Source organism: Hakea prostrata, chromosome 2 (assembly GCF_041222555.1).
Source record: "Hakea prostrata isolate BN-2017 chromosome 2, UWA_Hpros_2, whole genome shotgun sequence".
NCBI lineage: Eukaryota > Viridiplantae > Streptophyta > Magnoliopsida > Proteales > Proteaceae > Hakea > Hakea prostrata.
This window is the reverse complement of record NC_142601.1, coordinates 45,057,699-45,082,221: the sequence shown is the minus strand read 5'-3', so window position 1 is coordinate 45,082,221 and position 24,523 is coordinate 45,057,699. Positions and strand designations below refer to the sequence as shown.

The 24,523-nt window shown below is 37.1% G+C and overlaps 2 protein-coding genes across 3 annotated transcripts; one reads left to right on the top strand and one right to left on the bottom strand.

The window, feature by feature from the left end:
- The first annotated feature begins 1,403 nt into the window (after positions 1 to 1,403).
- On the top strand, positions 1,404 to 8,389 carry LOC149024450 (putative inactive leucine-rich repeat receptor-like protein kinase At3g03770). Its single transcript, XM_089144681.1, has 7 exons — positions 1,404 to 3,068; positions 3,528 to 3,661; positions 5,444 to 5,684; positions 6,040 to 6,245; positions 6,339 to 6,391; positions 6,880 to 6,988; positions 7,623 to 8,389. The coding sequence occupies exons 1-7, from the start codon at positions 1,736 to 1,738 to the stop codon at positions 7,899 to 7,901; spliced, it is 2,355 nt and encodes a 784-aa protein (XP_089000807.1). The 5' UTR covers positions 1,404 to 1,735; the 3' UTR covers positions 7,902 to 8,389.
- A 4,741-nt stretch (positions 8,390 to 13,130) lies between these two features.
- Positions 13,131 to 23,259, bottom strand: LOC149024449 (ubiquitin-conjugating enzyme E2 2). Of its 2 annotated transcripts, none has more exons than XM_089144679.1 (6): positions 23,151 to 23,259; positions 22,874 to 23,049; positions 22,729 to 22,754; positions 20,957 to 21,046; positions 20,699 to 20,787; positions 13,131 to 13,449 (listed from the first exon to the last, which is right to left on the bottom strand). In XM_089144679.1, the coding sequence occupies exons 2-6, from the start codon at positions 22,996 to 22,998 to the stop codon at positions 13,321 to 13,323; spliced, it is 459 nt and encodes a 152-aa protein (XP_089000805.1). In that variant the 5' UTR covers positions 22,999 to 23,049; positions 23,151 to 23,259; the 3' UTR covers positions 13,131 to 13,320. The 2 variants fall into 2 exon arrangements, with proteins under 2 accessions (XP_089000805.1, XP_089000806.1); XM_089144680.1 differs by having other exon boundaries at positions 22,874 to 23,043; positions 23,151 to 23,258.
- Between the last annotated feature and the right edge of the window lie 1,264 nt (positions 23,260 to 24,523).

Genomic DNA, 24,523 nt, shown 5'->3' with positions numbered 1-24,523 from the left:
TGGCCCCATCAACTATTACATTTGACAAGACTATATAATACAACAATTATCATCATTTAACAGTGGAAAACATACTTTGTCAGAAATAGTTGTCTTCTGACCATTAATTTTTAAAAAAATGCATTACAAAAGATCTGCAATTATCCTCAGTAAAAAAAACTCTAAAAGGGATTGTATGAAACTGTTTCTATTCCATTTCCCCATTTTTAGGTAAGAAATATTTTTTCAATTTTTATGCATTTTCATTAGTTCTAGGTATAGGTATAGAAATCATGTACAATTGCACAAGAAAAAGAAACATCTTTAACAAAATAACACAAAATTGTTCGATTGGTAAAGAGATTGTGGGTTCAACCTTTACTAACAACATATGCAAGACATGCAGCGCTTGACTGAAATCTGTTTTATAAAAACATGGAACCTGGATGAAAGATACACTCATATAATTCTTAGACATTAATTGAGAAAGGGGAAACTAACCTTGTTAAATAAGTTAAAGAAGAAGCTTTCTCTACCAATTCATGCAGTACCTGAGGGAAGAAGGTTGAAAGAGTTGGTTCAGATGACACTACTACTGTTCAGTTGTATGTATCACTGTATCTAATGACTTATTCTGGGCTAATATTAGGTGATGGTTATGTTTGCTCTAGATTAATTTCTGAGAACAACAGGGTTTAATTCATGATCAACTGATCATTTGATAATAAAAATGGACGAGGGAATTAACAAGAGAGGGAGAATAATAGTGAGACTTTGATCAAACTCTTGGTTTAATTTGCTGATGCTTGCTTCTTCACCAATCCATTCCATTCAAGTTGAAATGAATTCCCATTTAAGGATTTTCTTGTTATGGTTAAAATTATGATCTAAATATACATAAAACCTTTCTTTAAGCACATGTGCAAGGCTTTCTTTTCTTTTCTGTTTGTCCCCTGGGTGAAACGTGGGGAAGGTTAGCTTTCTAAGGCAGATTCTTACCTTGATGTTGTTAATAATGCATATATATAATTAAGCAGCCACAGATGGGACCAGAGAAAGCACAAGTCAGATTTCCAAAGTGGATAGAAAAAGCCAAACAACTGCTGTAGCAGAAGCATCGAGGAGGAGAGAAAGCAAAAGCCCAAACAAATTAAGTGTGGGACAGAAATCTGAAGAAGCTCCCACTTACTCATTCTTTACCTTTTCTAATAATGATATTTTTTTCCCAATAGATTCTCATTGATCACATCAAAATTTAAATCATGTTGTAAAGTGGAATAAAGTGTTTCTTAAATCTACCATTCCTTTATTCTCTGATCAAATGCAAATATATTATGGGGTCTCCTCAGTTTCCCTTTCAGAAGTGTAATCAGGAAGAAGCAATTTAATAAGAACATATGATTAAGGTGAAAGAATATGTATATATACAAGACTGAGAAAAACGCAATTCAACATTTCCAGCTCGATCCCACCAGGGTACTTCTCACTTCTCAGAGCTGTTTCTTGTCTTCTGGGAAACCATTAATGTCTGGTACAGGTGCTCGTCCGTGACATTTCTGACAAATTTGCTGATTCAAACGCTTCAAACTATGCTGGAAATTTTGTGGGTTCTTCTGTATTTCTGGTTCAATTTGATGCTAGTTTGTAAGTTGTGACTCCTCTATAAATTTATTTATAGTTGCAGACCTTGTCCATGCGGTAATGGAGATGAACCATTATCTGAGTTGGCCTTGAAGCCAGAATATTCTGCTCGGTAATGGCTAACGCGGCCTGCCTTTCATACCATCTTCTTGTTTTTGTTATTTTTCTTTTGATTCCTCTCTCAAATCAGCTACAATCATCTCATGCTCAAACCCTTCTGAGAATCCAACGGCTTTTGAATTTTCCAGAAGTTTTGAGCAGCTGGAATAGCAACACAGATTTCTGCAACACAGACCCAAGGCCGAATCTCACTGTTGTTTGCTATGAAGGAAGTATTACTCAGCTACATATAATTGGAAGAAGAAGAAGGGGAACTCCACTTCCTCGGAATTTCTCCATTGATTCTTTCTTCACTACACTTGCTGGGCTTCCAAGCTTGAAAGTCTTGTCGTTGGCATCTCTAGGTTTATGGGGTCCCTTACCTGGTAAAATCTCCCGCCTTTCTTCACTGGAGATACTCAACATTAGTTCAAATTTCTTTTATGGTGAAATTCCTCGAGAGATTTCATCTATGGTGGAACTTCAAACTCTGATCCTGGATAACAATATGTTCACTGGTCATGTTCCTGATTGGTTGGGAGAGCTTTCAGTTTTGGCTGTACTGAGTTTGAAGAACAATTCTCTGCGTGGGTCTCTGCCGAAATCATTAGGAACAATGGAGAACCTTAGAGTGCTTGCCCTCTCAATGAATAGGTTATCTGGACCAGTTCCTGATCTCAGCAGTTTGACATACCTTCAAGTTCTAGATTTGGAAGAAAATTATTTGGGGCCTCAATTTCCTAGTTTGGGAAGCAAGTTGGTTACACTTCTACTCAGAAAGAACAGGTTTAGCTCTGGCATTCCTTCTGAAGTAAGCTCCTTTTATCAGCTTCAATGGTTGGATATCTCTTTCAACAGATTTATGGGGCCATTTCCTTCATGGTTGCTTTCGTTGCCTTCCATTACTTATCTGAATGTAGCTGAAAACAAGTTCACTGGATTGCTTACAGTAAACATGTCCTGTAATGACCAACTGACTTTTGTGAATTTGTCATCTAATCTCTTATCTGGGAGCTTGCCAAACTGTCTGTTGATGGATTCCAAGAACAGGGTTGTTTTGTATGGTATGAACTGTTTGGTTACTGAAAATCAAAATCAGCATCCATATTCATTTTGTCGAAATGAAGCTTTAGCTGTGGGAATATTTCCTCGCAAACAAAAGAAGAGAATTGCTAACTCCATTCTTGCATTAAGTGTAGTAGGAGGGGTTTTGGGGGGAGTTGTACTTGTTGGTCTGCTTCTCTTGGCTTATAGAAGGGTAAAAGCCAAGATCAATAAAAAGCCTCCAAAAAATCTAGTGACAGTGAATGCATCAACTGGGTTCACCTCAAAGCTGCTTTCTGATGCAAGTAAGTTCCTCTTCTCAGACAGCGAATCTATTGAGGTAGTTAACAAACACAAAAGGTTTTCTATAATTGAACTAATTTTTCACCCACAGTTGTGTTTGTTTCTCTTTTTAACATGGCATTTTAAGAAAGTTCAGTATTTCCAAAAATTTTTTCCCTTTTATTTCACTGGGGTAACTCACAACTTGTGAGGGTGAACATATACTTACAACTTTAATCAATGACAAGATGTCTCAAACGTATAATGTAATCTTGCAAATTTTAGTTAAGTGATCAGTTTGGTAATGTAACTATGTATATGGTTACTGCTGCGATTAACCTGTGGAACTTGGATATGAAAGAACAGAATTAGAAGAAAAAAAACAATGGAAAGAACAACTAATGAGTGGTGTCTAATTGCTAGAGGTACTTGTGAGTTATGTGCATGACATATTAAATTGACCTTTGTATGGTTTCCTGAAGGATATATATCTCAAACCATGAAGATGGGAGCACTTGGCCTTCCTGCTTATCGAACTTTCTCTTTGGAGGAGCTTGAACAAGCTACGGATAATTTTGATTCATCAAGTTTCATGGGTGATGGTTCTTGTGGTCAGGTATGTCACTGTCTGTTACTGTTTCACCTAATACTGAACTTTATAAATTGATACACTACCCAATTCTTGCTTTATTAAGATTTCATCTATTCTTGCCTTATTAAGGATTCAGTGTTCTTTTTCACCGTGGTGATTTCACACTAAGATCGGACTTTCGGAAGCATGAGTGTCATCATTAACTCCCGCTTCCTATTATTGAAGGACTTTCGGAAGCATGAGTGTCATCATTAACTCCCGCTTCCTATTATTGAAGGTCCTAAATACCCTCCTTTGGTCCAATCAAAGGGTCATATCCCATGGTTGAGGAGATTCACTCTTCACAACGGTTAGAGAAATTGAGTCATTTCATTGATGTCTAATATCTTAGCCAAAGGTTGTACATATATAAGAATGTTATGATTGGAGATTTTATGAACAGAGACATTTGTTAAGGTCTTAGATACAGTTAACAAATTGGGGCCAACTTCAAAGGCCAAGTTTGCAATGTAGGAGCTGTTAATAAGTCCTGAATATCCTTTCAGTTTTGTCCAGATTTCCCGTACTTCCAATTGCAATATTGGGCTTTGCTTCAGTCCACATAGAATGCCTCATAGAATAGCCTCCTATCGACCATTAGTAGGAACTAAACCTGCTTGCTGGTATAGACCAAGCCCCTTATGTACACAACAGATTGCCCATCTGGATCAACTTAGATTGGTTGAGGGAACACCTCTGAAAATCAAAGTTGAATCAGTAACTCTGGACCTATCTGGGGGATCATACAACAATCATGAGGGCTTAAAGATTGAGAGTAAGCTTGCAAGCAATGGGAGGTGAATTTGAGATTCAGGAATCCAGAAAACTGCCCATAGTAGGAGTAGGACATTAGAATTGGGAGCCAAGTTGGAGAGTTTTAAGTCTTACTTCCCAATTACCAGATAAAGTAGCAAGTGATCCAAAGAACTGAGAAGATCCAACCCAATAGACAAGTATCCCATTTAAGATCTGAACAGGGAGGAGTGACAAAAATCCAATAAAAAGGGGCCCTAAGGGTGTCAATCTGGAGACCAAGGGTTCCTGCTGCCAAGATGTGTTTTAAGTCTAATCACAAGATAGGAAAATGTCAATGTTCCGGGTGTTGTCTATAAAAGACAAGTAATCTTTGACCACTTTGCAACGCTTTTTTTAACAGGTAGGCCAGAGCATAGGAGACACCAAAAGAAAAAGATCTTGATCTAGGGTGTAATATGAGTCTCCAGAAGGACTCCATTTAGAATGTATTGGAGATGGCTGCTGTTGGTTCATCAAATGATGAGCCACCTTACTTGTGGAGAACAAGCCGGTAAAGGAGAGTAAGGATTGCCAGGAGTCTCGATACTCCAGAGGGTTGGATTATGGGGTGGTAGCAAGAGGACCAGTTCCATTGTTCATGTTTCCCTTACCCTTGGGGCTTGGGCTGATAAACTAACATGGCTGACAAGTTTTTTTCTCTAGTAAAGAAGCTAGCATCCTGAATAACTGCCTAGCACAGTTGGTGGTAGTGTAGAGTGTAAAAGGGCAACCTACCAAGAGGTCTTGTGTTCACGCCTCCTGGTTCTCATCTTCCTCCCCTTCCCCCATAGGATAAGTAAAAAAATAAAAATAAAAATATATCACAAACTTTAAAAAAAAATTAAAAATTAAAAATTAAAAGTAGAAAAAGAAAGAAGTATCTTACACTTTATTCATGCTTTAAATTTTACTAAATACATCCCAAACTTCGTGACTGACATACAAGAATACTTTTCTTGCTTTTGTGATCAGATATATAGAGGGAAGCTGAGTGATGGTACCCTTGTCACTATTAGATGTTTGAAATTGAAAAGAAGATACAGCAGTCATCATTTTATGCAGCACATTGAACTGATTTCAAAACTCAGACATCGCCACTTGGTCAGTTCTCTTGGACACTGCTTTGAGTGTTACCTGGATGATTCAAGTGTCAGCAGAATATTTCTCATATTTGAATATGTACCAAATGGGACACTGAGAAGCCGTCTCTCTGGTAAAAGGACTGTCAACTATTACTTCTATCAGTAAACTTTTTCTTTCAAGTACTCAGTTGGGAAAGGGGCTTGAAGAAGCCCCTTCTGTTTTCTACCTTAAAGCTATTTGTGGCATCAGAGGTGGTTTTGTGGATACCATTGTATTCTTATAGAGAAAAGTTGATCTCTATGAATGATTTCTTGACCATTCCTCATTTACATGACAACCCAAAAAATGTAAAGATCAGGTTTAAAGCATGATCAAGATGCTGGAACCAAATCAACTGCACACACACAGGGAAGGAGCTTCCACCTCTCTCCCAACTCATGCCTTAGTACTCTTCCATAATCTCACAGCTACAGTTCATTGTGCAGAGGGTTTTGCAGGGCAAAGACTCACATGGACACAAAGGATTGGAGTTGCTATCGGAATAGCAAAGGGCATACAGTTCCTGCACACTGGAATTGTGCCTGGTGTATTTTCAAATAATTTGAAAATAACAGATATCCTGTTGGATCAGAACCTTGTTGCCAATATTAGCAGTTACAACCTGCCTTTATTAGCAGAGATTCTGGGGAAGGTAAAAAGAAAATTTTCCCATGTTACCTAATTTTATTGTATTGGTTTATCAAATCTTGCAAGCATTGATACTCTGCTCTGTTGATCCTTGTAGGACCCAGCAGGAGTTTCTCCTAGTCGACCAAAGGAATTCACTGTTGCTGAAAGGTTTGTAATTGTGTTCTTCTTATCTCAAAACATATAGGGATATGGTGTTGGTTATATAGAATGGTATAAAGTTGCTTAGTTTTACCCCAGAAACAAATAGTTGCTTACTGATGACATTTAGGAATTAGAAGTTCTAGAATCTTCATTATCATCTGATGATCAAAGGATTGTTTTTCTGCCATAAATAAATAAGCGAATATATGAATAGCATGAGTTAAAGAACAGGAACATATTTACATATGTATGTAACATTGGAAGTGAATCCATACATGCATTAGTACAAACAATACGAGAAGATATAGCTATGGTACTCTTCTCTAATGGTCATGAAAACCAAACAGGGTTATCCTTCATATAGTTTTTTCTTGCTTCCTTCTCCTTCCACCAAACTTTCTCTTAACTCCCTGAAATTCATTTCTTGATCCATTTGTTTTAGTCAAACTGTTGTTCCTCACCAGGTCTGCTTTATTGGTTTTCTTTGCTTGCAGCTCAAAACATGAGGATAAGGTTGATATTTATGATTTTGGGGTAATCTTATTGGAAATCATTGTGGGAAGACCAATAAAATCTCAAGAAGCAGATGTCCTAAAAGATCAGGTAGGTACCTCTTGCTACCCTATTATCCCCATTTTCAGATCATCCTCCATCAATTTGTAAGTAAATACTAGAGAACAGGGATGGCATGGCATGGCAAAATCCTTGTCTACTCTTTCACATGGTGAGAAATGTTGGGTCTTCATAGGCCAGGTTATGAAATTGGATTGCCAAAAGTCTGGTCCTACAAAAGAAAGTTCCATTGATGAGCTGAATTAATGTACCTAATACCCTTACCGTATTTCCATCCCTCTCCTGTCCTTTGTACTCCTAGCAGTCACACCAAATTCCTGCCATCATATGCTGCTACCTTGAAAAAAAGCATAATTAATGCAGGGAAAAAAAAGTCCAGGGATTTGCAGATATGAGAATATGGAAGCAACTTCTGTAAAATTCTATAAAAACTTAGGGAGGTAGATTTATGCTCTTAACTGGATGTAGTAGATCTAAATGAGATTTTGGCTCCTCTATTAACTTGTATGATGATACATAACCCGATTTATTCAATTTAAATTGATTCTTTCGGTACCTCAAAATCATATTGATTTAAAGTCACAAGCAAAACAAGGCCCGATGGCTGCACGCATCATGGATATGCACCCACAGATAATTTCTTCTATTGTGTTTTTTAATGCAGTTACATGAGAGCATTATGGCTGATGATGCAGACCAAAGGAGCATCATTGATCTAGAAATCCGCAAAGCTTGCTTGTTTGAATCATTGAAAACAGTTACTGATATCTGCATCAGGTGTTTATCCAAGGAACCAACTGAGAGACCTTCTGTTGAGGATGTTCTGTGGAACTTGCAGTTTGCTGCTCAAGTTCAAGATTCATGGATGGGGGACTCTCAGAGCAGTGATGGATCACCAGTTTCATCTTCCCGACCTCCAGCCCTCGAGCTTTCTTTCCAGTAAAAGCACCACTGACATTCTAACTGCATTTTTTAAGGTATGGTCTGAAATTGATCATGCCATCTTTCCATGATGAGGGTTGGTTAGGTTGTGTAGAATGGAGGCTCTAGATAACTGTCTAGAAAGAGTATTACCTGAAATCAGTATTCTGAGATTTAAGTGCCCTGTATTTATCATCCATCTAGTACAGACATGTTCTTCTCATCATCAATCATTCAATTTATGCAGAACATTTGATATCAAGGCTATTTCATTCATATGTCAACTGTTTATAGACATCACTTCCAGATATAAACAATGACTTTCTTCCATTGTCATCACTTCCAAATCCTAACAAGAATTAACTTTCTTCTAGTTTCAGCACTTCAAATTCTAACAAGATAAGTCTTTCGAAGTGTATATCTTTACCTCAAGCCTAACACTTCTCCGAGCTTTAATTCAAGTTTTTTTTTTCCAACCCTTGAGAAATCTCTTCAATCAAGGACTGCAAGAAGGTGAAACATGAGCTAAGATACCTTATGCTCAACACATATGAACACCAAAATTTTTATTCTGGGTAAGTTCAGATGAATACCAATCGTGAAAACGAAAATGAAGCTCTTTTAAAAATAAAATTGTTCTCTTCCCCGCAATCTTAGTAGGGAATTATTCATTAATCGTAAATCGACTAGGCATTACTATTATACATTATAGTTCTTGCTTGTTATGGTATAATTTGGAAAGCCATTAACTTAATATTTTATCAGTTTTTTAATAAACATCATTTTTCTCAGAAACAATCCTTGGAACAATTTAAGAACAGGTCACAAACTGCCCATAAAATCTAGGTAGAATTTTTTTTCTTCATTCTATTCCTTCCCTGTTGACAATCACTCGAGTCATTTTCTATGTTCTTTATAGCGTTTTTTTTTCACACACAATGGTGAACCTTCTTCCCATTGGCGTCTTCCTCAATAATGCAAGAAAGAACCTCTGGGAGAAAAATACAATCCATTACAGTGGAACAAACTCTCCCAGTAATCAGCTCCAACACTAATTTTTTTTTTTTTTTTTTTGGGGGGGGGGGGGAGAAGAAGTAGACTTATATTCCTACTTTTGATTTTTTTTTTCTACCAAAAAAAACTTCTGATTATTTTTTAATATTCACAAGTTAACCTTATCCCTATTATATGATTAAATAGTGTTAGGAAAACACATTGTTCTTCCCTAACGATGAGACGATCCAAACTCATATTTGATTACCTTAAAATTCAAAAATACGAGTAAATGAAAAATCCAATGAATTTTGTTTTACAACACTCTTTCATTAAAAATGCCGGCAGCTGAACGCAAACCCATTCATGCCTTTGTCTTGCATCTTGCAAGCCTAAAAATACATGTCAAAGGAGGAGATCATCCATATATTTGTGCTGCATGTACAAATACGATATGAATATACATGTTTACATTGCAATTATTGATATGCATACATACTAGAAATCTATTGACAAAGCATGTGATGATTTTAATGCAATACGCTGCCAGCAGTCTTGTGGCATGAAAACATCACATGGTAACTTACAACATAAAGGGGAAAGAGTTTCTTTCACATCCCTTCACTTGCTTTCTCGTCATTTCTATTTTTCATTCCCCATGCAACCGAACATACCCCCCCCAAAAAAAAAAAAGAATGAAGAGAGAAAGGAAAAGTAAATGACAATTACTTCCACTCTTAATTAGCCAAGTGATACATAGCCCTAAGGGTGTCAACAGTACAGTTTAAAGTAGTTTCGGTTTAGGCTTAACGGTTGTGGGCTGAAAAACATCAAATCCAAACACGGCCCATTTGCAAAATGATTTCGGTACGGTTTTGGTTTGGTGCAGTTTAGGTTCGGTTTGGCTAACGGTTTAGATTCGGGTTGAGGTGATTTTGAGACCATTATAGCTCCTCTGCATTATTATTATTCAGTCTCAACAGTAGATTTTGCATAGAAAATAGAGAGCATTTGAAGCAAAATGTACTGTTATGGCATTTTATTGTAAGTTAAACTTGAAATATATTAGCAAAGTAAAGCTTAAAATTGAACCAATGGATGTTTTATAAGTGTAGATGCTATTGAATAAAAAACTCAAACCTCTCTAAAACTATGTCTTACTAGAAAACTAAGACCGCACCGAAAGAAAAACTAACGGGCTTAATAGAACTAATCCACTAAAACCTCTCCAAAACTATACCTTAGTAAAACTAACAGGCTAACAAGCCGCATACGGGCTGGCCCGAACAAACAGTTCGGGCTTTGCTCCCTCAACCCAAACACAACACATTAAGATTTTGTTTTGACCGGTTTAAGCTATAAGGGGCTGGTTCGATTCAGGCTGCAAATTGACACCCCTATTAATAAACCCCTTTTAATTGGATAATGACAGTTACACCTCTTAATGAGCAAAGTTACAAGATACTTCATACCATCAATTTTCTCAATAAAATCTTGTTAACTCGGCTAGACCTAAACCCACCCTAAGCCCGACACAATTTCAGCTCGACTTTTTCAACCGAAAAGGTGGACTTGGGTTACAAAATAATAAGCCCTAATAGGGTCAGGTCGGGTTTAGCCCTCGGGGGCAACCCAACGAAGAGCAAAACTATGTAGGGACTTGGGGGACCATGCCCCCCTGGGCAATAAAAACAATTTTAGAGGTGTAAAGATAAGGATATACATATCTAAGATAAAGGATATACGTGTCATTCTTATTTTCTATCTAACTGTTACAATTAAATTTAATTTTTACAAAAGAAACAATTAACTCCCAATTAGAAACTAACTCATGATCCCTAAATTTCTCCTTACTTATTTTATTTCTTCTTATTTATTCTCTCATCTTCTCTCCTCTTTCCTCACACACGAATAAAGCAAAAACTTGGATTTGGAAAAACTAAATTTTTTTTCCGACTTTTTTTTTTTAAAGGTTGAATACAAATGAGTAAGAGTATGAAAGTTCCTTTTTTTATTATTAATTACCTATTTTTATTTGTAGTTGATGTGAGAGAGCATGTATTTTTAAGACACCAAATCAAATTCAAAACCAACAAAATGCAAACTACATTCTAGAATTCAAAACACGAGAATGGGAGAGTTTATATTATATCTAGGGTTATAGACTATCTCCTACGGCATTGGATAAAACTTTGTATATTTGTATTTTGAAAAGCTTTTTGTAAATCAAATCAATCATTGAAGATTTTCACGATCTTTGAGTTCCATTATGACATTGAATTCTTCCGAATCCGCTCGATTCGCATCTGCATGGCATCGATAAACATTATTTTGGATGAGGATGAGGTCATCCCCTTTCTAGGAAGGTATACCCCTCTTACCGATATTATCCGTCGATAAAATTATCCGATTAGTTACTTAAGAGATTTATTATTCTTATTTTATAAATTTTACCTGGTTGTAACTTTTCTGTTTTTTGGATATGAGGTTCATCCGGGCCAGCTTGCACGCACCACGATTTACATCCTCAAGGGAGCTTTTTTATATTAATGCCGCCGAGTGGTGCGAACCCAAGACCTCCCCTAGGGAAGTTGGGTTTTTAACCGCTTTAACATACCACCTTTGGCTATTTTTCTAAATTTTCTACTAAAATAGCTACCAAAGTTGTTAAATTCTTAAATTTCAAACCTAGCCCTCACAAATAAAAAGGTAAAAATGTAAATAAGTAGTCGAAAATTTGTATTTAATCTATATTCATGCCCATTTAGAAGAATCTACTTAAGAAAATAACTATCCGATTATCATCTGAATCCGACAAAATCCATCCGAAAACCATCCGAAAACCGATAGGATATTATCCGAATATAATAGGATGTGGATATGGATATACCACTATCCGGTCCGTTTACACCCCTAATTGACCCTAGAAATGTGTTTTGTGACTTTTCACTTATTCTTTTTTTTTTTTTTTAAATTTAATTTAATATAGACTTCGAACTAATAGCAGTACGGTTTTCTTTTTTAATATTAGTGTTAAACATTTTGTAATTATTATTTTCCCCTGTTGAATCCTAGGTCCACCCCTAAATAATATATCAATGCAACATTGTTTAGATGTGTAAAACACACAGCTTGCAACTAAGAGGCCATGAGTTCAAGTCTAGTTAGCAGCAATATTATCATTTATTTTGTTTCCCACCGACAATTACTGTTAGGTTAGGATTAATTAGGACCAACCCGATGGGTTGGGAAGGTCAAGTTAGGGTTCAAGGCTAGCCCGGCCCAACCCGGCTCGTTAACACCCCAATTAGGCAATTAAGTGATACCTTTTGTTGTCAAATATTCTCTTAACACCCCCCCCCCCTCTCCCCTTTTCTTCTCTCTTCGCTGATCTTCTTCCTGTTTCAAAGACAATGAGTCTCCTAACTTCAACATGTGCCTTAAGTAAGACTTTGGACCAAAGCAAGAACTTTCTCACATGTTAATAGTTCCTCAACACATCCTAGTATACAATCCCATGGACTTAGACATCAGGTTAGACTAAATCCATGAAAAGCTCTATACACCGGACAAGAATCTAGAAACATTCCAAAACCTCCTACAGCAAGAAACGCTAAAGAAAGTTAATAGAGAAACCTAACAAATAACCAAAGAGGACTACCATACCACCCTCAGTTTTTAAAATCCTCCACAAAGGATAAGAAAATTCAATGTAGTAGACTGAATGAACATCACGCAAATGAGCACTCAAAGCAATATAAGCAAAAGATTTAATGCATTACAACTTCATTCATAAAAACCCTGCTCTTTTTTCGCAAAATTCTCTTCCCAAATCAACAAAATACGGCCAACTAAGATCTAGTTTCAGCAATAAATAACTGTTTGGAGATGTCTAAGAGGGTGACAACTTGCTCTATCATCTATTTATCAATCACAACCGAAAACACATGTTTGGAATGGACACATCAGCATGCTCACCAAATACAATCATCGCCATGATAAACAAAGATGGAAAAGAACACCAGTGTTTGGCAAACAAAGGACACTTAAAAACACTTGTTTGGAATGGCTCAGCATGTTACACTTTAAGAGCTCTTCCCCTGACTCTCCAAGAAGCAGAGGCAGGTATAACTCACTAGGAGCCGCTCACCTATGACACTACAGCAAATAACAGAACCTATTTTTCTGTACACAAGGCTACAGGGGCATAAAACAAAGACTAATATTACATGGAACCACAAATGTGAAAATCAGGAGAAACCAAAGGGAATATCAACAATTCCAGTAAAGCATAATCAAAGGCAGATGATTTGAAAACAATAATCCTCCAAGAACAATGTAGTCATGCATATTAAGTAGATCATAACACTAGTTCCACCTCAAACCCACGGCCCCAACATTAGTCTTTTTATTAGCTTAACAGAGGTGATTAGTCCTTCTTTTGCCTTCTAGTCAGCTGTCCAGCTCTGCTCCACTATTTCACGTACTCTTCTGTTGTATTCCCGCTTGTTCTCACTGAACATACGGGCTGCCTCAGAATTTGCAGGTGAGTTTGGGTTTGGGTCACACAGCAAGGACTGAGAAACCATGCACAAAATATTTTGTTAGCACTGTCACTAAATCATATTTTAAGACATAGGCAAGGTAAGAAGGAAAAAAATGTGCTCATCAACATCCTTAAAATAGTTCTTCCAGCAGTATCCATAACTCATAGTTTTTGTAAGAAAAAACAGATCACGCAATTGAAAAAAATCAACAAGCAAAGCAGCAGCAAAGTGAGAAATGTGGATTGCTTCACAATCAAAAAGTTACTTTTTGTACTGTTTAACAGCAATAAGGGAACAGGAGTATGCTTAAGTTTTCAGATATCATAACAGTTATTAGCTTCTTTATCATTCCATGTAATCCTTTCTGAATGCTAGTATGGTCAGATTGTGGAGATAATTTGGTTCTCTGTGACAATGTTCCTTCCAGAAAATTGATAATAAAAAATGAATCCACCGGTCACCAAAACTACTCAAGGCGAACGCAACAACGGCACACTAAGATTCGAAGCACCTAAAATTCAATGACCAAAGTTTTCCAATAAAACACAAAAGGATGACTTCCACTGTCCTCTCCAATTTACAACCTATTGAGTCTTCCAGTCCCTCATCTCGTTGGATCAACCCTTCCAATGGTTTGAAACAAGTTCCATTCAGGGGTGGTTGAAATCACATGGTTCACTATGCAAGTCCAACTCAAAACTCACCCTACAAACCTAATTGCAGGTATGAAATATAATGCATGGAGACATGTCTTTTCAGTCTTCCCCCATGCATATATGGAAATTATTTTTTCACAGCATCTAGAAGACAACAGGATAGGAAAGAAACCAAATAAGGGATGCGAAAGAAGAGACCAAGAGAAAAGGAAGCCTTTGGTTCTCAAATGGAAAATGACCCAAATTGGATAAGATTGGGAGTACTGCAACTTCACAGATCTCAATCATGGACAGAACTATAAGCTTTTACATAATAATCATCTATGCAGCCAAAATCAAATTCTCTTCGCCTTCACGCACATGATAAGAGTGATGGAAGAACTTGGTAAGAACCTGAGCTAGAGACTGCAGGATTTGACAGGAGTGTCTAGTTTTGCAGGTTAAAGAGAGTTAAGGGTGAAATTGTTTTAATGTGTTTTGCATGGTTCTGAAACTTTTCAGTTAAATTTCGGTTATTTGACAAGTTTTGACCTGAACAGCAACAAAACAATCACTTATCAAACCATTGGAATTTGAGGGAACCAGGCTCCAACCAAAACAGGCGTCTAAGCCAAACATCATCTTTAGTTAAAAGCTAACTACAAAAAAAAAAAATCTTAAATAACAATTGGCATAAATAAACAAATAACACCCAGGTTGAATCACCCTATTTGAATCCAATACTAATAGAAAAAGAAATTCTGAAAGTAGGAACAGAATCAGCCCCCCAATTTGAGAACAAAACCAGAATTTCAGTGGGAGATGCAATTATCAGCTTTTAATTAAGGGTTTTCCTCGAATCTGAAAATTCCATAGAACATCACTAAAAGCAAAAGACTGGTAGAAGTTTTGCTTTATGTCTAAAAATTTATCTCCACTAAGAGTGACTTTAAACTGCATTCATCCACACTTAAAGTTTGACAGGAACATAACACCTTCGTTATAAATCAGGAAGAACTTAGTCAAAAGCCCAATTAGAAACTGCACATATTTACCAACTTGTCCTAGTTTCATAGGCTAACGAGACAGTTCAGAGTCAAATTGTTTCAATCAGTTTTACATGGCTTTGACACTTTTTCAGTTATGTTTTGGTTATTTGACAAGTTTTGCCCTGAACATCTATATGAAATCACTCATCCCCACGGAATTTGATGAAACCTGGCTTCAAACCAAAACAAATGTTTATGCCAAACATTACCTTTAGTAAAAGGCTGTACAGCTACAAAACATTTACTTAAAAATAATTGGCATAAATAAGCAAATAACAGCCAATTTGAATCACCTATTTGAATCCAATATAGGTACAAAAGAAATATATCAAACTTCTAAAAAGGGATAGAGAATCAACCCCCAATTCATGAACAATACTAGATCTTCAGCAGTAGGTGCAATTTTCAACTTTTGAACTATGGTTTTTTCCTCAAATATGAAAATTCCATAGAACATTACATTACTAGAACCAAAAGGCTGGCTAGAAGTTTTAATTTCTTACGTTTAAAAAATTATTTCCTTTCAGAGTGATTTTAAACTGCATTCATGCACACCAAATTAAGTCTGACTGGAAAATAGCACCTTTGATATAAATCAGACAAACAATCTTGGATTTTCAGGAAAGAGTCCCAACATAACTTTCAAACAAATCTGCAATTGCCTAAATCTGATTTATATTGAAAGTGGAAAGCTTTCCGACAAATCAAAGATGCTTAAATCAGATTTATATTGACAGGTTATTTTCCAATCCAACATTAATCAGTATCAACTCCAAGACCAAAATTATCAAACTTGGGTAAGAAATCACAAGTACCATCCATGGAAACTAATGCATGGATTATGTTCAAAACGTCAAAAGAAGGCAGCAAAACAAGAATCAGGGCCAGAGAGAACTTCTGCGACTTGGTCTAGAGGGAGAAAGTATCATGTATCAACGAAGATATGGCTGAAACCAACAAAATCTTGGTTTCTGGGTGGTCGAAACCAGTGTCGGCACCAAGTTCTTAAGCCTCAGAAGATTAACTAAATACAGAGAGAATAGTATAAATTAGACTCACCACGTAGGAATTAAGATGCAACAAACTATTCTGACCATCCCTACTTTTTATGAGACACAAGTATTCTTGGCTGGTAAGTGGCAACATGCATTGGACTTTACGCCTAAAAAGACAGCTAAAAATTTGGAACCATAATAGTTGATTCATACGAAGGGCGGGCCTGGCGCAATGGTGGAGTCTCTCCATTGTGCGCTGGAGGTCGCGGGTTCGAATCAGCCTCTCGCAAGCAGGGGAGGCGCCAGAAAGTCCCTCCCCGCCCACGGCCCCTTTTTTTAATAGTTGATTCATACAACTAAGCTAAGCCATTCCCAACTAAATGGAGTTGGCTACATGAATTTTGTACAGCCTTTCAGCTCTATTGATGCTAATGTTAATTGTCAAGCCTAGGCTATCCATTTCTTGTCTTTCTATTACATCCTAACTCACTTATAGCCTACACCTTGGCCTTCATCTCCCAAATGAGGGTCATATCACTCCTCTAACTAGAATCTGATGCAAATGTCCATAGCACAAAAGAAACTCATTGATATTCTACAGAAGCTACTCTCAGCTACTCCTACAGTCGATCAATATAGCTTTACTTTGCTAAATGACCATCTCCATTTGGGCTGAAACTTTATATCCAAGCAGGCCCTGGTCCTATCCTATGCAGGCAAATCACCTACAAAAGCTTGTTTCAATAGAAATAACCCTTGGGCTTTAGTTCTCTGCCTTTTATTTGTAACGGGTCACTTTGAGTGTCGAGATAGTAAGCACAAGGTAGGCATAAGGTACTAGTCTTAGTAGCAGCTTATTTTCGTCCATGATTCAAGTAGAGAGAATTAGTTAGTAGTTGCTTTTTTTTCACCAACAAAGTTGTAATAGTTTTTTGTACAGCCCTATTCATGGTAGGAGTTTGCTTTAAGTTTCCTAGTTAGATTAGGAGCTGTATCTTCATTATATAAAACAATGTAATGCTGCTAAGACATGGACAACAGAATGAATTGAAGTCATTGAATGCAGTTTAGCCTTAAGAATCTGCATGAAACAGACTGGCTGGGATATCCAATACCCGAGATGGGTTTTCTTCTTGTCCTTCCTTCTTCATTTGGGCTGCTGCTTGACATCAAGTCTTAGCTGGAAACCTAGCACATGATTTCAGCAAGGACTATTGTCCTTCAACTACCCATACAATCCCAATAACAAGCAATAATTATTCTTGAGTTTAATTTCACTTCTGCACCTCCTGTGTGCTCTAATTTGATCTATTCACAGCATATAGTCGTCTTCTATTGAACCCAAACCCTTTAGCTGTTTTCTGTGAAAGCATGGGGAATTAATGGCCTAACCCCAACGCCTGAGAATCCAACTTTGTGCAGTTCTGATTTGTGGGTTTTTCCTAAGGCATTGTTTGTTTGCTGAATCTGAAGTGGGGTGGGAAAAAAGGGGGTGAGAAAAAAAAAACTTTTACATGAAATCCCAAAGTATGGTTTATTTGGTTCAATGGAGTGGAAAAATGGGCAGACATGTCTGCTGATGTGGCATGTCATTTTTCCCACCCCATTCAAAATCCCACATATTTAGTGGGATATTGGGAAAAAAATGGGGGGACACAATAAAAGTGGGACCCACATTTGAACCTTTTCTACAAAATCCTTTTCTTTCCTTTCCTATTCTCCCACCCAAGGAACGAAGGTTTGCCTGGTTCGCTACCCGGCGAACCGGGCGAATTGGCCAAATATTGCCAAAATCTCGGCGATATTTCGCCCCTCAATTCAAAAAATTTCCGCCCCCGGTTCGGGACTATTTTGATCAATAATTTTGGTAAATTTGATGTTATATGCCTATATCCTAATTTGATGCAAATATGTGGTAAATTCAAATTATTTCCTATAAATATTTCCATTTAAATCTCCTACCTAGCCACATTTAACATGTTACCTTCTAAGGCCTAAATCATTCAGACATAATTGGAATGATTAACGGACGATTCTATTACAAAATTCCTTCACAATTTAAATTGTTTCCATAAATTATTTCATGTATATACTCTTCCCTAACCACATTTGGCATGTTGACTTTTGAGGACTAAATCACTAGAATATAGTTGGTAAGATTGCTCATTAATCTTGAAGATTTTGCTATAAAATGTCTTCCTATCTATAAATTATTCTATGTAGATTCTTTTCCTAATTATATATATATATATATATATGGTAAACTCTTCCTAATTATATTTAGGGGGGGGGGGGGGGGGGGGGGGGGGGGGGGGGGGGGGGGGGGGGGGGGGGGGGAGTAGGGGGTTTAAAATATTTTGGGGGGGGGGGAATTTTTTAAAAAGCCCCCCGGGGGCAAACCCTTGTACATTAACTTTTGAGTCTTGAATCATCGGGATAGAATTAGTAAGATTGGGATAGAATCGTGAGAGAAATCGTCCAAAAAATGCAAGAAATAACATAAAAATTGCAAAATAATAATAATATAATATCGATTTTTTCGATATATCTTCTCGGCGATTTCTTGAATATCTCGTTTCGGGAGGGGGTTTTGTTTCACCCCCTCCCAATATCACTGAAATTCGGCGATATTTCGCGGAATTTCGATGATATATAGTTCCCTGCTCCCACCCACTACATATGGGTCCCACATGTTTATTTTTCCCACCCCACTACTGCAAACAAACGGTGCCTAAGTTTCCTATGTTTCAGAACTTGGGTTATCAAAATTAATTTTATCCACCTATATTTGGACTAGAACCTCGAGGCTTTTGTTCAAACCATTGAACTTGAGGTCTATCTCGAATTCCACGCAGATAAGCTAATTGGATTAAATTTAATTTTAGTTTTACCATTCCTGAGATCCTAACCTGTGAAATCACTATTATCCAACTCACTACTAAATCGTTCATCTGATCATTTCCATCTTCTGAGGGGTTCCTATCCTAGATTTCGGTGGTATTTTGAGAGTCTTGAATTTTTGGGTTTCTGAGTGGGGTTGACTTGGGATCCCCATCTCAGAGGGTTTTAGGGTTCTTCCTAGATGCCACTACCCCACCCACAGAATTTAGGATACCAGAATTTGGGCCTCTATAAAAACCTTTCCTAGGAAGCCTTCTACAACACCTAAGCCCCCACATAAAGAACAAAGGAACATGCAAATTTTGTCTTTTAAGTAATTAATTAAAAATAAATTATTTTATTTTATTTTTGCGTAGTTAGATTCAGAACCAGAGAACTTTATTAGTTTAAACTTTAAAAGATCCAGGGGAGACGTATTATATGCAAAATAAACAATAGGAACACCAACTGATATTGTAAAACAGAAAAAGAGAGACATACAATTTGATACATAGACAAGACAATGAAAGGACACAATTATTTTTATTTCTTGTTTCCCACTTGATGATAGCAACTTTATTCATGAATATGTGAAGCATGCAAATTGAATCCTACTATAGGTGCTAATATAACATGTATGATATAAACTCAAGGCAATGGTAAAACATTGGATGGCTTTATACCACCCACTAGAATTAGACACCCCCCCCCTTTTTTTCTTTCCAAAACTCAATGCTCCAGCTTTGGAAGAGACATCTAGCCTGTCTAAACTACAATGAGCACCTCATGGAAAATGAGCGGTTGCAACTTGTCATAACTCACAGCTAAACAGGATTTGTCCAACCCATAAAGGAAGACAGCAAGACATTTCAAACACTTGTACTTCCTAATGGACATTTTCATTCCCCAGTTCAGACTTTCAGTGGTTCGAACTCAGTATACGTTTGGACCACTTTTACATACTTATTTCCCGATAATGTAATGCCTCAACAGGGTTTCCAATCAGATCGACCTGAATTGTAAGATGATATAGACACGAGCACAAAGACATTGAGTGCATGTATTACAAGGAGAAGAGAATGAAGGGGAACTGGATCCGATGGTGATGAAAGAAACGGATAACTATGAGCTAATAGAGTCATCAAGCAAACCCTGCATGGCTGGAAAGGCTTAAGGAATCGAGTTTAACCAGGAAAGATACTATCAAAATATGTAACTTGAAGCTTACTTCTAACCAGGAGTTTTCACCATAAAAAATCCAGCATCATCTAGCTTGTAGTTGCCCGAGCACCAACTATGCATCACTTGTGGTGAAGACAATATATTATAATCTGACCACACTACTTATACCAAACAAAAACTCCTCTTGGAAAATTATGATCAGGATGAAAATGTGCTACTAATGCATGTAAACATCAAGGAGAATTTTGACTTTTACTTTTCATTTGCTGCATAAAAACTATATATTCCATTCAATGCAATGATGGTAGAATCAATCAATATTCTGAAGTTCTCAAATTCCCAAAGACTGATCAGTTCGCCACTCAACATAAATAAGTTTTAACACGAAACCATTGTTTCTCCCTAAATTTAATAGATACATTTGTCCTCTAATTAAACAAATACACAAGCAGCAACGTTTTTTAAGTAAATAACATAACACCAATCACCATTTCCAACCATAAAAAAAGATAAAATAAAGAATTGCAATAGCTTCAACCTGAATAGAAGTCAATATGGCTGCAACATCATATATAGGACTCCATTGATTCTGCAAAATATCCAAGCAAATACTTCCATCTGCATAAACTGGTCAAATCCATAATTGTTAGTGACCAAAGAATCCATAGCAGGATACACCACATGCTTGCCCAAAACAAGAAAAGCTTATATGTGGAAGGCAGCATCTTGGCAGTTAGATATATTGGGCTACATCAAGCAAAATAATAAAACACTTCAGCTCAAGATTTTCACATACTGTTTGGATGGAACATCCTTGAAACAAAGCGAACTGTTGGAGGCTTATTAGGGTAATCCTCGGTGAACTGCAGCGTCAATTTAAATGTACCTGAGGAAACTCAAAAGAAAACTTTGATGAACTAAAACTGGCAGTAGATATTAAAAAAGAAAGAGCAACAATGTGATCACAAGAAATGAGTAAAATAAACAATCCCCCATCTTTTTGTGTAAAATAAATAATCACCATAACAGACATCACCATAGAAGCTAAGTCAGGTATTTATCTATAGGAACACTCCAATACCCTTAAAACTTGAACCTCAATACACCATATAACTTAGTGACACTATATGGCTAAAGATAAAAATAAGAAATAAAAGACAACGGGCAGCATAATTTAAAACCGCCCAAGATTTCAGACTACCACTAAATGGGAAGTCTTGAGCCTCTTGCTCCATTTGTATTCCCTTCATTTGAACTTCCAAACATCACACAACCTGGTGCACTGACGTAGCAATAGGATTGTACAAGGCTAAAGATAAAACAAGAAAAGACAAGATACAACAACATAGTTCGAAACTGCCCAAGGTTTCAGATGCCAATAAATGGGAACCCATGAGCCTCATCCTCCTGAGCCCATGTCAGTGCACAAGGGTGAAGACTAGAGAGAAATCTTGGACTCACAAATGCCCTAAACTCAAAAGTTCCAAGAAACAGCCAGGTGCAGATCATGACAGCAGATATGTTTCCCAAAAGAGTTCCACGGCGCAGCTTTAGGATTCCAACAGTGACCAGAAAACAAAGCTTTATTAGTTCTTTCAAAGACTACTTGATTAAAACTATGGACAAAGGCATCAATCCTGAAAATATATCAACAAGTTTGGCCTGGTTTGTTTCAATTAGGCTATTGGTCCTGAGGTTTGGCACTGTTACTGCGCCATTTAGTTTAATCGGGTATCATAAATCAGGCATAAATGCCAAAACAGTTTGAGCCATAAATAATCCAAGTCATCAGAAGAAGAAAGAAGAAATGGAGAGAACCAGGCAAAAGCTTTGTGTCATCAGCATCGCCCCCCCCCCCCCTTCCTCTCCTTTTTCAGTACTGAAATGATTGATACCTGTGAAACTTGTATCATTGTTGGAGGTCCATACACATTAATTCTAGTTTCCTGAAAGCAGATCAATATCTCAACATTCTGAAAACCCGGGCGACATTTTTTAAAACTTGGATCTCATGGCACTTGGCATGTACCAAGGCAATTTAGATAATACCAATGAGACACACGGCCCATGAAGCTCTACTGCCTAAAATGCCCCTTTTAAACAACAAAGGCCTAATCAAGCGAGGTAAGAAAATAGAATATATGACAATACATACGCCAAATCCCTGTCAAACAAGAGTTCAAGAAGCAACGCATCATTCTGCAGATTCAGATCCTTGCATTAACAATCATATCATAAACAACCAAAAGTAACATCCATCATCTATACATCTATACAATAAAGAAAAAACAGCACCATATGAGCACCAAAACCTCCCATGTCATAAGCAGCCAGAGGATACAGATACAGAAAAACTGATGAGCCATTTACCACGATAACAGCAATCACATCCATGACCAAGAAAAAAAAAGGGCCAGAATCTAATAGCATCGCATGCATGAAAACAACAAAACTCACAATTTTGATTCTATGAGTGCAGACAAGTCGTCAAGTAAGTCTAGTGAATCGAATTTTAGAGATAACATACTTACAAAAAAAAAAAAAAAAGGGACAACAATTATCACTCACCTCCATCCCAAGGTGTATCATCGGGGCTGTAAATCAAAACCAAGCAGATAATTCCAATTCCCATCAAATAAATATGGAAGAATAGTAAATTGAAGAAAACAGCTGAATAAAAGATATATAATAGTTAAAGTAGCAGAAAACATACCCAAAGATCACAGCATTCCATAACATTATGTTATTATCCTGAGGAGCTCCACTGATCCCCGCTGGAGGATCTTGCTGCAACCTCTTGAAATCCCTCATCAACCTCTTCCTCGCTGGTGTCGACATCGCTTTCTTCCCTTCACCGGAAATTCGATGGGTTTATTCCCGACGCTGCAACTTAGGGTTTCCGATACGGAAACAAAGAGTAAAAACTGTGAGAAACCTGGAAAACCCAAAACAGAGAAGTCGAAATCGACTGATTAAGGGTTTATTTATACATTTAAAGAATCATCATGTCTCTCCGCTTTGCGCACGAAGAACGCTCCTGAAGAGTCCCTGCAAAAGCAACAACTAGGAAGACCATCGACATTCTGATCACACCTTTATACACGGGAATTTTCGTTGTTTATTGGCATTTTCTTCTCCCTCTTCCCTTATTGTGAAAATTAATTAATTAATTAATTAATTAACGGTGTCATTCTCTGGATTCCCAAAAAGTAATTCATAGAATCTACTTTAACATAGCCAATGGTTGACAAGATTTTCATGTGTTTAATTTCTTAAAAATTGTGAGATGTGTATTTCTTTCGTCATCATGGAATAGAAAACAATTTCTCTTTCTCAACATGCTCTATATCACCATGTATTTCAAATGTTTTTTTTTTAGATACGAGGTTCATTATACCAGCTTACGCATACCTCGAATACATTCTTACAATAGATTTTTAATTCTTTTAAGGACGGTGGGGTTGATTGAGCATTGTGCTCGAGTCCAAGGGCAGTTTGCTAATTTAGTTCGTGAGATTCGCATTGCAGCAAGTTTAGATGGGCGGATGATTTTTTATCATATTAGCAGATAAGCTAATAAAATTATTGATTCGATGTCGAAAGTGAAACTTGGTCATGGTAAACTCTCAATTTTCTTTTTGGATCCCCCCCCTTCTTGAGTGGAAGGAGATCCTTGATGCAAAAGTGAGCTTCTTCTCGAGTGAGCTTCTTCTCGAGTTAGTTTTGTTTCTTTCTTGGGTCTCGACCCAAAAAAAAATAAAATGTAACACTCTCCAGAGTTGAGATCAATTGTATTTCCCTTACTCTCCTCCATGCATTTAAGAGCGAACTACTTTAGTCAACCTTGTCAATTTCAGAGGCGGACCCCTCTTAGATGAGTGGAGAGTATGGCAAAAGCACAATAATCCAAATTTGCACTACTATGAATAGAGTCAGGATCTTCATCCCGTCGGGGAGCACAGACTGCCCTGACGGCTTTCCAACCACACAAATACGTGGGGCCCACAGGTGAAAATTTGAAGGTTTTTTTTTTAATTTTTTTCAAAAAGTGTTTCACCTAGGGGCCCCACATATGTGTGTGGTTGAAAAGCGGGGCAATTTGTGCTCCCCCGACGAAGTGAGGATCCGGACTCCTATGAATATTGGGCGGTATACGTTTTACGTAAAGACTAACGGTTTATACTTTTGATGTGTGGTATGGTTGATATAAACTTGAGTTTGATACATAAGGAACTAATAAACCTTTTCGATATTGAGTGGGATTACACTAATCTTTATCAAGTTGCCCAACAATTGTCCAATATCATTTATAATTGAATTTTCTGTTTCTATTATTGCAAATTAATAATTAAATATCTGCTTT